This window comes from Eptesicus fuscus, chromosome 9 (genome assembly GCF_027574615.1).
Source record: "Eptesicus fuscus isolate TK198812 chromosome 9, DD_ASM_mEF_20220401, whole genome shotgun sequence".
NCBI classification, from domain to species: Eukaryota; Metazoa; Chordata; class Mammalia; order Chiroptera; family Vespertilionidae; genus Eptesicus; species Eptesicus fuscus.
In genome coordinates, this window is record NC_072481.1 from 7226781 (window position 1) to 7238493 (window position 11713).

The following is an 11713-nucleotide window of genomic DNA, read 5'->3' on the forward strand; positions in this document are numbered from 1 at the left end:
TTTTCTTAGTATTTCTACACCACATATAATATAACCCAGGGGGTAGGTCATATCCATGGGGGGTTGGCTTATGCCCATTACACCTCCCGTCTCACTATGGAACAAGACTAGAGAGCGTGTTTTGAAATCAGCCTGTCAGGAAGGGGAGCAGACACACTGCACAAATGAGTGAGCTTCTTCCCTGTGCTCGGTCACCGTATTAGGCAGCGTTCCCCAGAATAGGCAACAGGGGACACATGGACGGGGGTAGGAGATTTATAGGGATAGGCTCCCACCTTCAGTCCCAATACCTGCCCTTATAAGGTGGAGAACCTACAAAGCCAATGGTATAACTGAGGCCAAGTCCGAAGGCCTGAGAACCAGGGGACCCCATGGTGGAACGCTCTGTGTGGGGCCATAGCAGTGAGAATAAAGGGCAGCTGGTGCACAGCCTGGAGTTTGATGCCCTGACAACCAGGAACCTATGTTCACCATCAGCTAAAACCAAAGAAGAGGAAATCATCCTTCCTTCCTCTTTCTATTCCACTTGTGCCCCCAAGAGATTGGAGGAAGCCCACCTGCACTGTAAGATCTCCTTACTCTTCTCCTGAATCAAAAGCTAACCTCATCCATTCACACTTAGAATGGCTTTACCAGCTACCTGGGCAACCCTTAGTGCTGTCAAGTTCAGCATTCGCCAACTGGTGGTCCATGAGGTCCAAAAGTTGGCGACCCCAGGTCAAGTTGACACATAAAATTAACCCATCACAGTGACCCTAATCAAAGGGCACCCGAATGAAGACTCCGCACTGAGGAGGGGTGCTGTTGGGTGGAGGGACCTCAGGCAAGAACCTCAGTTCCCCTGTAAAATGAGGATCATGGTGCTCACCCAGCTTAGTGGATGCTTGTAGATCCAAGGAGATGGTGCACGTTGAGGGCTTGGCACCGGGCCTGGTGCAGAGGAAGAGCTCAGTACATGGGTTTTTCCTCTTTTCCCTCCCAGCAGAAGCCCCCAGCATTCTTCCCCCTCAGGCTCATGCTCTCCTCCTGAGGACAGGGAGGAGAGCCCAGCACAGGGCGCCCCGTGGGACTCAGCTTCCGTACGTGGCCCCCTGATCCTGCTTCACCCAAACAGCTGAAGCAGTCAGCCCTGGGGTGTGGGTGTTGGTGGAAGTTGACTTATAGTGCAAAGAGTGGATTCATCCCTGGTGATTATCAGGAAAAATGGCCAGGCCTCAGGATTTGTGTGCCACCTGCTGGTCAGACCAGGTGACGTGTTAGTGTTCCAAGCAGGTCTACGTTGTCAAGTGTTTTTAAAATCTGCTTTTATGTAGATGCTATTTGAGTATATTTTTTGTTGTGAGTTATGTAAATGTTAGTGATATACACTGCCTATTAAAGTGATTAAGGAGCATGCCTGCTATGGCTCAAAGGTTGAGTTTGAACTATGCAGGAGGTCAAGGTTCCATTCCTGGTTAGGCACATGCCTGGGGTTGTGGGCTGTATCTCTACTAGGGGGCATTCAGGAGGCAGCCAATCAATGATTCTCTCTCATTATTGATATTTCCATCACTTTCTCCCTTTCCCCCTTCCTGAAATCAATAAAATATTTTTTTAAAATAAAATAGGATGATAAAGGAAATTTAGTATTTTTAAAAGTGCATGGGGATATTTTATATATTCTTTTAATTCTTTACTGTTTAAAGTATTACATAAGTCTTCTTTTTCCCTCTTTGATTTCTCATTTTCAACCCTCACCACCCTACTGTCTTTCTCCTGTGCTTATGCTAATATGCATGCATATACGTCCTTTGGTTGATCGATCTCTTACCCCCTCACCCCCGCCTTCCTTCATAGGTTGGACAGTCTGTTTGATGCTTCTGTGACTCTGATTCTATTTTTGTTCATCAGTTTACGGTGTTCGTTATATTCCACAAATGAGTGAGATCATGTGATATTTCTTTGTCAATGATTTCCTTATTTCACTTAGCATAATGCTCTCCTGTTCAATCCATGCTGTTGCAAATGGTAAGAATTCCTTCTCTTTTCAGCAGCTTAATATTTCATTGTGTAGATGAATCATCGTTTTCTAATCCACTCATCTGCTGAGGGGCACTTAGGCTGTTTCCAAATCTCAGCTATTGTAATTTGTGCTGCTATGAACCTAGGGCTGCATATATCCCTTCCTACCGGTGTTTCTGTTTTCTTGGAATGTATTCCTAGAAGTGGGAGTACTGGGTCAAATGGAAGTTTCATTTTTAATTTTTTGAAGAAATGCCATACTGTTTTCCCTTGGGGATATTTAAAATAAAAATGTTTGCTCTTGTTGGTTTGGCTCAGTGGATAGAGTGCTGACTGTAGGGTCCCATGTTTGATTCTGGTCAAGGGCACATGCCTGAGTTTGTGGACTCAATCCCCAACGGGGATTTGCAGGTGGTAGCCAATCAATGATTCTCTCACATCATTGATGCTTCTCTCTCTCTCCTTCTCCCTTCCTCTCTGAAATAAATAAAAATATTTTGAAAAGTAGATTTTATTTTTTAGAGCAGATTTAGGTTCCCAGCAAAACTGAGCAGAAGGTAGAGAGTTCCCATACACCTCTGCCCCTCCACACTCACAGCCGCCCCATTCTCCACATCCCCCCACTGGGCCTGACATTTGTTACAACTGTTGGACCTGCACTGACACATCCTGTCACCCAAAGTCCATAATTGCCATTAGGGTTCATTTTCATTCTCATGACTGTGGAGTCCATGGGTTCTGGCAAATGTACAATGACATGCCCCCACCATGCTCGTATCATAGAGTCATTGCATTGCCTTAAATATCCTTTCTGCCTTGAAGTAGTTTTATTCCGCTAGCTTTTACATGTACACATATGATCCAAATCAGGTTAATTTTTATGTGTGGTGCAAGCTTTGACATTGATTTTGCTCTCGTGTGGATATCCTGTTGTTGTGACACCATTTGTTGAAAAAACTTTGATGTCCCCATTGAATCATCTTAAGAATCAAACCAGCGCACAAGATGACCCTCAACAAACTGAGCCACAGCAGCCAGGGGACACACTTATTACAGAGCCCCTCATCCCCACTTTTCTATTTTATTCACATTCCTAAAACCCTCCCCCAAAGTGGACCTCTGTCCCCAGGGCTCCAACCCCTTCTGATGCCCAAAGACCAATATTCACCCCAGAGCTCAGCTTCTGCACTCCTGACTCAGAGGTTGCTGACCTGCCTCAGCTCCCCCAGCTCAGAGGGGAGTTAGCTCCTGCCTCTCATCCTCCAGAACCTGCCAGCAGCATCCATCTCACATATTCTGCCACTAAAAGAAGCGAACAGCAAATAACTGTTGTTTCTTCTGCTTGACAGAAAAAGGAGTGAATAGAACTTTTCTAATTCATTTTCGTCACTTACTACCACAATCTACGAAATAATCAAGCTCTAGCCAGTTTGACTCGTTTGACTCGGTGTCAGCCTGTGGACTGAAGGGTTCTGGGTTCCATGCCAGTCAAGGGCACATAAAGTAGCAGCATCCACCCACAATGCCTTTTGGGCTTGAAAATGACTAACTCCCAGGGATGGCCGATTCTTTCTCTGCTCACATTCTTAGATTAAACTTCACCCAGTTTGCTGAGCTAATCCCATCTTTCCCAGAGCAGACCCACCCTTTTCCTCCTGGGCGGGACAGAAGATCAATCTCTCCCTTTGCCCTCTAGGACAGCTCTGTCTTCCCTCCAGCTCGTCTCCTTTTAGATCCTGAATTCACCCAGAGAAGAGTCTTTCCATCTCTCTCCTTTCCAAGAAAAACCGCCCCATCTTTTCCACTCTAAGTGTAGTTTTGTCTGAATTTCAAAACCAGGGTCATTCACACGGTTCTATTAGGATGTCCCAGCGCCACCCTGCCCAGCCCTGACCCCTGCTTCTCATGGTCCTTTGGACTTGACCTCCTTCAGAGAAGCCTTTGGTCTGAAGGGCCACCCACATCCTCAGTCGCCCACCACTTGCTCCCTGAGGAGCTCGTGATCTTCCATGTCACCTGTCGTAACACCTAACTTGATACATGGACACATTTCGTTTGTTTTCTTGGGGATGGCACCAGGGTCTTCTCGGCTGTTTTAACTGTGGATGCATCTGGATTACTTTGATGTGGCCCAAGACCCCCAGCACCCATGCTCTCAGGTTGTGTTCTTTCCTGTCTAACGTTAGGAACCTATTACACCCTTCACTGTCTCACACCGAGGATGACAACTATGGGCCATCAGTCAACCTCAATCAGTGTCTGTGGAAGGAATCAATGAGCCAGGCCTCACCCTTGCCCCTCCCTAACATCCTCTTTCCTAAACGGATTTCTGGGTTAACCAATTAATATGGAGAGAGGCAAAAATCCCATCAGGTTGGGGGATTTAGACCAGGGGCTCTGATTGGACGTTAGTAATTGAGAAGGTGTATAAAAACTCAGGCACCAGAGGAGAGATTCAGAGTCCTTCAGCTCTGCAGTCAGTGCCCTGGTTCTCTACCAGATCTGAGATCTGAGCCCCAGCCAAGCTGGTCACAGCAGGTAAGTTACCGACCTCAGCCAAGGCAGCCGGCCTCAAGGTGGCACAGAGAGCTTCCCTTTTTATCTTCTTTTGTTTTTTTAACAGACAAACAGATTGCAGGCATTGACTTTGCCTCTAAGTGTCGTTTTGTCTGAATTTCAAACATTTGGTTTTGTGCTTTGGTCTATTTACAAATATGTAACCACGCTGATTTCCTGACACACACACACGCCCTTAATGAAAAGATTTTAACTGTGGCTTTATTTCTGGACATTTTATTATTTTTTATATGTTTTAAAATATTGTGTGTGTGTGTGTGTGTGTGTGTGTGTGTGTGTGTGTGTTTTACAGAGAGTAAAGGAGAGGGATAGAGAGTTTGAAATATTGATGAGGGAGAAACATCAATCAGCTGCCTCCTGCAACCCCCTCCTGGGGATGTGCCTATTTCTGGACATTTTAAATATTCAGTTTGTGTCCCTAGGTTGGTCTGAAACTTTTCCTCAGAAAAGGTGGGGGTCGGCTTTCAGGCCCTTCAGTACCCACTTCCCAGGCAGGCTGGAATGAAAGATGTGGGTGCTTCTGAGATGCTTGTCTTGGGGCCTGCAGGGGAGCTCTGGCTCTGTGGTCTCCTAGCCCAGAATGGGACTCTCTAAACCGAGGCTCTCACCATTGTCAGGCAGTAGCTTTGGCCCTGAGTTGATTCCCGTGAAAATGGGGAGTCAAGAGAATGGAGCTCAAAGGCTTGGCCTGACAAGGATGTCTTGTTCCCTGGACGTTTCTACAGGATTCCTTTGGAGCATTTTGAGGATGAGCATCAGGACCCCACCCACACTCCTGCAGCTGGCAGGAGAGATCCTGCTGAGGGAACAGGCGTTGGCCATCACAGCTCTGGAGCACCTGCCCGCCGAGCTCTTCCCGCCACTATTCATTCAGGCCTACTATAGTAGATGCCACCAGTCCCTGAAGGCGATCACACAAGCCTGGCCCTTCATTGTCCTCCCTCTGGGCTGCCTGCAACAGCTGTCACTGGACGAGGCCTTAAAAGCCGTGTTGGATGGGCTTGACGTTCTGCTTGCCCAGGAGGTTCGCCCCAGGTAAGGCTGCTCCAGGTGCCTGGTAGGGTCCTGGGCATCCCGGAGACGTCAGGCATCAGGGCGTGTGGAGGGCCTAAGCGGGGACCCAAGTTTTCTGATGTTGCCAGTGAGGCTCAGGGAGCCCTGGCACACTGCTGAGCTCACTGGGGAGTGGAGGACTGCCTACAGGGCAGGGGCACCTGCAAAATGTGCCCTGTCTCCTGCCAGTGGTCGTTAAAGGTCCACAAAGTGCTGAGCAGGAGGGATGGAAAGGGATGAGCAAAGTAAAGCAGAGGGAAGAGGACGGTAAGGGAGAGGCTGACCTTGGGATTCAAGGTAGAAACTCAGGGTTGGGGTGGAGTCTGGTTGTTGCCTCAAGTCAGATGCTCAGTCTCATTCTGACCTGCCCTCATTCTGTTGATATTTTATTTTTAAAAAATATATTTTATTGATTTTTTTACACAGATGAAGAGAGAGGGATAGAGAGCGAGAAACATCGATGAGAGAGAAACATCAATCAGCTGCCTCCTGCACACCCCCTACTAGGGATGTGCCTGCAACTGAGGTACATGCCCTTGACCGGAATCGAACCTGGGACCCTTCAGTTCGTAGGCGTCGGCTCTATCCACTGAGCCAAACCTGTCAGGGCTCTGTTGATATTTTAAAAATATATATTTTTTATTGATTTCAGAGAGAAAGGGAGAGATAGAGATAGAAATAGAAGCAACAATGATGAGAGTGAACATTGATTCGCTGCCTCTTGCACAACCCCCGTCCCAATTCCCCCCCCCCTCCAAACACACACACACACACACACACACACACACACACACACAAACTGGGCAAGTCAGGCATGTGTCCTGATTTTGAATCAAACCTTGACCTCCTGGTTCATAGGTAGATGCTCACCAATGAGACACACTGTCCATAAAGCATGTCAGCCAATGTCCTGTTGTCTGGGAAGAATCTTGGCTAATGGCCTGCTTTCCCCACAGGAGGTGGAAACTGCGGGTGCTGGATTTAAGGAACCTGGGTGCCAAGTTCTGGAGAATGTGGTGTGGAGACAGCACCCTGAAGCGCTCACCGACAGGACCAGTGACTGTGCACAGGTTCAGTCCCAACATGGAGCACTCCTTAGCTCCCGTGGTGGTGTTCCTAGACCTTAACTTCAATGACAGGGACAGGGATGAGTTGTTCATGTACGTCATCCAATGGGCCCAGCAGAGGGAAGGGCTGCTACACCTGTGCTGCAAGACGCTGAGGATTGCTGAGGTGCCCTTCCAGAGGGTGAGGAAGGTCCTGGATGCGGTGCAGCTGGACTGCATCCAGGAGGTGGAGGTGAACTGCACCTGGGACCTGCCCACCCTGGCCACGTTTGCTCTTTACCTGGGTCAGATGAGGAACCTGCAGAGACTCTCTCTCTCCTTCATGCACGAGTTGACAGGGGAGGAGGAGGAGGAAGAGGAGCAGGAGCAGGAGGAAGAACAGCAGGACTGGGAGGAGGAAGAGGAGCAGGAGGAAGAAGAACAGGAGTGGGAGGACGAAGATGAGGAAGAGGAGTGGGACAGGGAACAGCAGGAGGAGCAGCGATCCTTTTCCCAATTCCTCTCTCAGATGCTCAGGCTGCAGCACCTCCGCGAGCTCGACATGGATTCCCCCTCCTTCCTCCGAGGCCGTCTGGACCAGATGCTCAGGTGAGCTGTGTAACAGTGGATGCAGCCCCAGAATGTAAAGGGAGTGGTGGTGGTGTAAGGTGGTTTGAGGGTGATATCCACTGAATACCCAAAGGAAGCATGTTTTAAAATCAGCCTGTCAGGAGGGGTAACAGAACTGGCTCAATGAGGGACCCAGGGAGCCGGGGTGTGTGAATTCTTCCTTAGGGACAGATGTGTAAGTGATGAGGCCTTAGGAAGAGGGTTGGGAGGAGGCAAAGCCACATCAGATGGAGCATTTCCAGACATAAGCTCTGTGCCCACCAGCCATGTGAACACACGTGAGCCTGTCTCAGATTCCCCGTCTGTCAGAGGTAGAGCTGGGTACCAGGAAGGTCATTAGTAGAAAGGACAGGCATGATTCCGCAATAAGGGAGTGGAAGTGAGAAGGATTGCAGAGTCAGAGGTGGTTTGGGATGATGCATTGTGTAAGTCTCCTCTGCAGACTGGCCTCCCCAGTTGATTTTGTAGGATTTTGCCCAGGTTTGCGCCCTCTCTCTCTCTCTCTCTTTCTCTTCTCTCTCTTTCTTAAATCCTCACCTGAGGATATCTTTTCTCTTGATTTTTTGAGAGAGGAATGGAGGAGAATAGAGAGAGAAAGAAATCGATGTGAGAGTGAGAAGATTGCTTGCCCACAGCACATGCCCCCACCAGGGCCAGGGTTGAGCCTGCAAATGAGGTGCATGTGCTTGAGTGGTAATCAAACCTGAGACACGTTCGTCCAAAGGCCAACACTCTGTCCACTGAGTCAAACTGGTTAGGGCCATGTTTGTTCCCTATGCAGATGAATGAGCCTCCTATGGCCCAGAATTCTGGTGCCTGGAGCCAAGCAGGGGACAGAAGGAAGCCTGAGTTGATAGCACTCTTGGTTTTGTCACCCAACCATAAGGTGCAGGGATGTCCACCTTGACCTAGACACTGTCAGGCTATGTGAGCAGGTTCCCGGAGATTCCCTTATGTCCAGGCACCCTCCAGAGGGCAGTGCTCTGCTTGGCAGCTGAGGAAAGGAAGCTCTGGAGATGACATGAGCTTGACCCAGCCTAAAAGGAGACTGGGCGTCTTGGGTGCTGGACTTCATCAGATTGTCAGGGCAACCCTGGGCCTGGACAAATCAGTCTTCTCCCACATGGAGGCCCCCTCCTCCTGCCACCCTCGTCCCCAGGAACTAACCGCTCTGTGTCTCCCCAGGTGCCTGCAGACCCCCTTGGACAAACTCTCCATAACAAATTGCCCGCAGCTGACTCATTCAGACCTGACACACCTGTTCCAGTGCCCGAACCTCAGGCAGCTGAAGTCCCTGCGTCTGTACTGTGCCAGCCTCGCTGATTTTAGTCCTGAGCCCCTCCGAGCTCTGCTGGCGGCAGTGGCACCCACCCTCCAGGACCTCGGCTTAGATAACTGTGCCATCGTGGACTCCCAAGTCGAGGCCATCCTGCCTGTCCTGAGCCGCTGTCACCAGCTCAGATTCTTCACCATCACTGAGAACAACTTCTCCGTGGCCACCGTGGAAAAGCTGCTGCGTCACACAGCCGGGCCGCGCAGTTTAGAGCTGGAGCTGTACCCCGTCCCCCTGGAGTGTTACACGACCCACGGCACTGTCAACCAGGACAGACTTGCCCTGGTCCGGGCTGAGCTGACGGGGATACTGAGGGAGTTAGGACAGCCCAGGACCATTCTGCTTGCCACCAAGCATTGTGGCCACAGGGAGCTTTATGACGTGGCATTTTCATGACCGGGAGCCCGTGCTGTGCCCCTGTAATGACCCTACTCAGTTGGTGCACCTGAGCGTCTTTCTGGGCCTTTAGAAGGGGAAACATTGGACCAGGGTGCATTATACAGGGGCCACCCCATGTTTCAGGTTCATGCTCAGTGTGAATGGGGAAAGGGAGGGACACAGCCAGAGTACAGGATGGCAGGGGCAAATGATGGGGAGTTCATGGGACCTCAAAGGCAAAAGGTTCTACAATCAGAAACACGAATCTCATTTGCTTGGGGAGGGGGCAGAATTTGGGCTTGAGCTTCTTGAGTGGGAGTGAATCCTGCGGTGGATGACTGTAAAGGAATGATCAGAAATAAAGACAATTTCAAAGGCAACCTTCTGGTCCTCTTGCATGTATTCACCTATCACCCCAGTTTACACCTCAGGACCCTGAAATTACTGATTTAAAAAAAAGGTGGGGAGGGCGCAGGATCCTAACCTGGAACTGCTGGGATGCAGTTCGTCTGCAGGGCTCAGCACCATTTTATCCCTCCCTCCAGGTCTCTTCTTCTCTGTGGGCATCTCTGATCTCCTTGTGGCTGCTCAGTGGGTGGAAACAATGGGACATGCATGTGGCCCACCAACCCCTGAAGTGAAGGGGACCTGACTGCTGGCTCTGACCCTGGTCTCGAATGTTCCTCACAGGCTTCCAGGTGGACCCACAAGTCTCAGGACTTGAGGGGTTCAGGGACAAAGCTGGGCCATCAGTTACACTGCAGAGGAACTGAGCCCCTGGGCCTCCCAGTCCATGCCTGTCAGCCTGGTGTGGAGGAAGTAACTTGCTTGTGGCCAGGAAAATTATCCAAATTCCTTATAGCAAAGTACTGAAATTATTCAGGGGCATAACACTTTTTCTTAGTATTTCTACACCACATATAATATAACCCAGGGGGTAGGTCATATCCATGGGGGGTTGGCTTATGCCCATTACACCTCCCGTCTCACTATGGAACAAGACTAGAGAGCGTGTTTTGAAATCAGCCTGTCAGGAAGGGGAGCAGACACACTGCACAAATGAGTGAGCTTCTTCCCTGTGCTCGGTCACCGTATTAGGCAGCGTTCCCCAGAATAGGCAACAGGGGACACATGGACGGGGGTAGGAGATTTATAGGGATAGGCTCCCACCTTCAGTCCCAATACCTGCCCTTATAAGGTGGAGAACCTACAAAGCCAATGGTATAACTGAGGCCAAGTCCGAAGGCCTGAGAACCAGGGGACCCCATGGTGGAACGCTCTGTGTGGGGCCATAGGAGTGAGAATAAAGGGCAGCTGGTGCACAGCCTGGAGTTTGATGCCCTGACAACCAGGAACCTATGTTCACCATCAGCTAAAACCAAAGAAGAGGAAATCATCCTTCCTTCCTCTTTCTATTCCACTTGTGCCCCCAAGAGATTGGAGGAAGCCCACCTGCACTGTAAGATCTCCTTACTCTTCTCCTGAATCAAAAGCTAACCTCATCCATTCACACTTAGAATGGCTTTACCAGCTACCTGGGCAACCCTTAGTGCTGTCAAGTTCAGCATTCGCCAACTGGTGGTCCATGAGGTCCAAAAGTTGGCGACCCCAGGTCAAGTTGACACATAAAATTAACCCATCACAGTGACCCTAATCAAAGGGCACCCGAATGAAGACTCCGCACTGAGGAGGGGTGCTGTTGGGTGGAGGGACCTCAGGCAAGAACCTCAGTTCCCCTGTAAAATGAGGATCATGGTGCTCACCCAGCTTAGTGGATGCTTGTAGATCCAAGGAGATGGTGCACGTTGAGGGCTTGGCACCGGGCCTGGTGCAGAGGAAGAGCTCAGTACATGGGTTTTTCCTCTTTTCCCTCCCAGCAGAAGCCCCCAGCATTCTTCCCCCTCAGGCTCATGCTCTCCTCCTGAGGACAGGGAGGAGAGCCCAGCACAGGGCGCCCCGTGGGACTCAGCTTCCGTACGTGGCCCCCTGATCCTGCTTCACCCAAACAGCTGAAGCAGTCAGCCCTGGGGTGTGGGTGTTGGTGGAAGTTGACTTATAGTGCAAAGAGTGGATTCATCCCTGGTGATTATCAGGAAAAATGGGGCCAGGCCTCAGGATTTGTGTGCCACCTGCTGGTCAGACCAGGTGACGTGTTAGTGTTCCAAGCAGGTCTACGTTGTCAAGTGTTTTTAAAATCTGCTTTTATGTAGATGCTATTTGAGTATAGTTTTTGTTGTGAGTTATGTAAATGTTAGTGATATACACTGCCTATTAAAGTGATTAAGGAGCATGCCTGCTATGGCTCAAAGGTTGAGTTTGAACTATGCAGGAGGTCAAGGTTCCATTCCTGGTTAGGCACATGCCTGGGGTTGTGGGCTGTATCTCTACTAGGGGGCATTCAGGAGGCAGCCAATCAATGATTCTCTCTCATTATTGATATTTCCATCACTTTCTCCCTTTCCCCCTTCCTGAAATCAATAAAATATTTTTTTAAAATAAAATAGGGTGATAAAGGAAATTTAGTATTTTTAAAAGTGCATGGGGATATTTTATATATTCTTTTAATTCTTTACTGTTTAAAGTATTACATAAGTCTTCTTTTTCCCTCTTTGATTTCTCATTTTCAACCCTCACCACCCTACTGTCTTTCTCCTGTGCTTATGCTAATATGCATGCATATACGTCCTTTGGTTGA

General features: G+C 49.4%; 1 protein-coding gene across 1 annotated transcript; it reads left to right on the forward strand.

The window, feature by feature from the left end:
• The first annotated feature begins 5326 nt into the window (after positions 1–5326).
• Positions 5327–9036, forward strand: LOC129150194 (PRAME family member 20-like). Its single transcript, XM_054720690.1, has 3 exons — positions 5327–5613; positions 6588–7286; positions 8493–9036. Exons 1-3 carry the CDS (start codon positions 5327–5329, stop codon positions 9034–9036), a joined length of 1530 nt encoding a protein of 509 aa, XP_054576665.1.
• Positions 9037–11713: the final 2677 nt, after the last annotated feature.

Excerpts from the sequence above, each read along its gene's own strand:
- LOC129150194 (XM_054720690.1), top strand. The coding sequence starts at position 5,327 with ATGAGCATCAGGACCCCACCCACACTCCTGCAGCTGGCAGGAGAGATC. Across the intron at positions 5,614-6,587 it reads GCCCAGGAGGTTCGCCCCAG|GAGGTGGAAACTGCGGGTGC; the intron begins GTAAGGCTGCTC and ends CTTTCCCCACAG. Across the intron at positions 7,287-8,492 it reads CGTCTGGACCAGATGCTCAG|GTGCCTGCAGACCCCCTTGG; the intron begins GTGAGCTGTGTA and ends GTGTCTCCCCAG.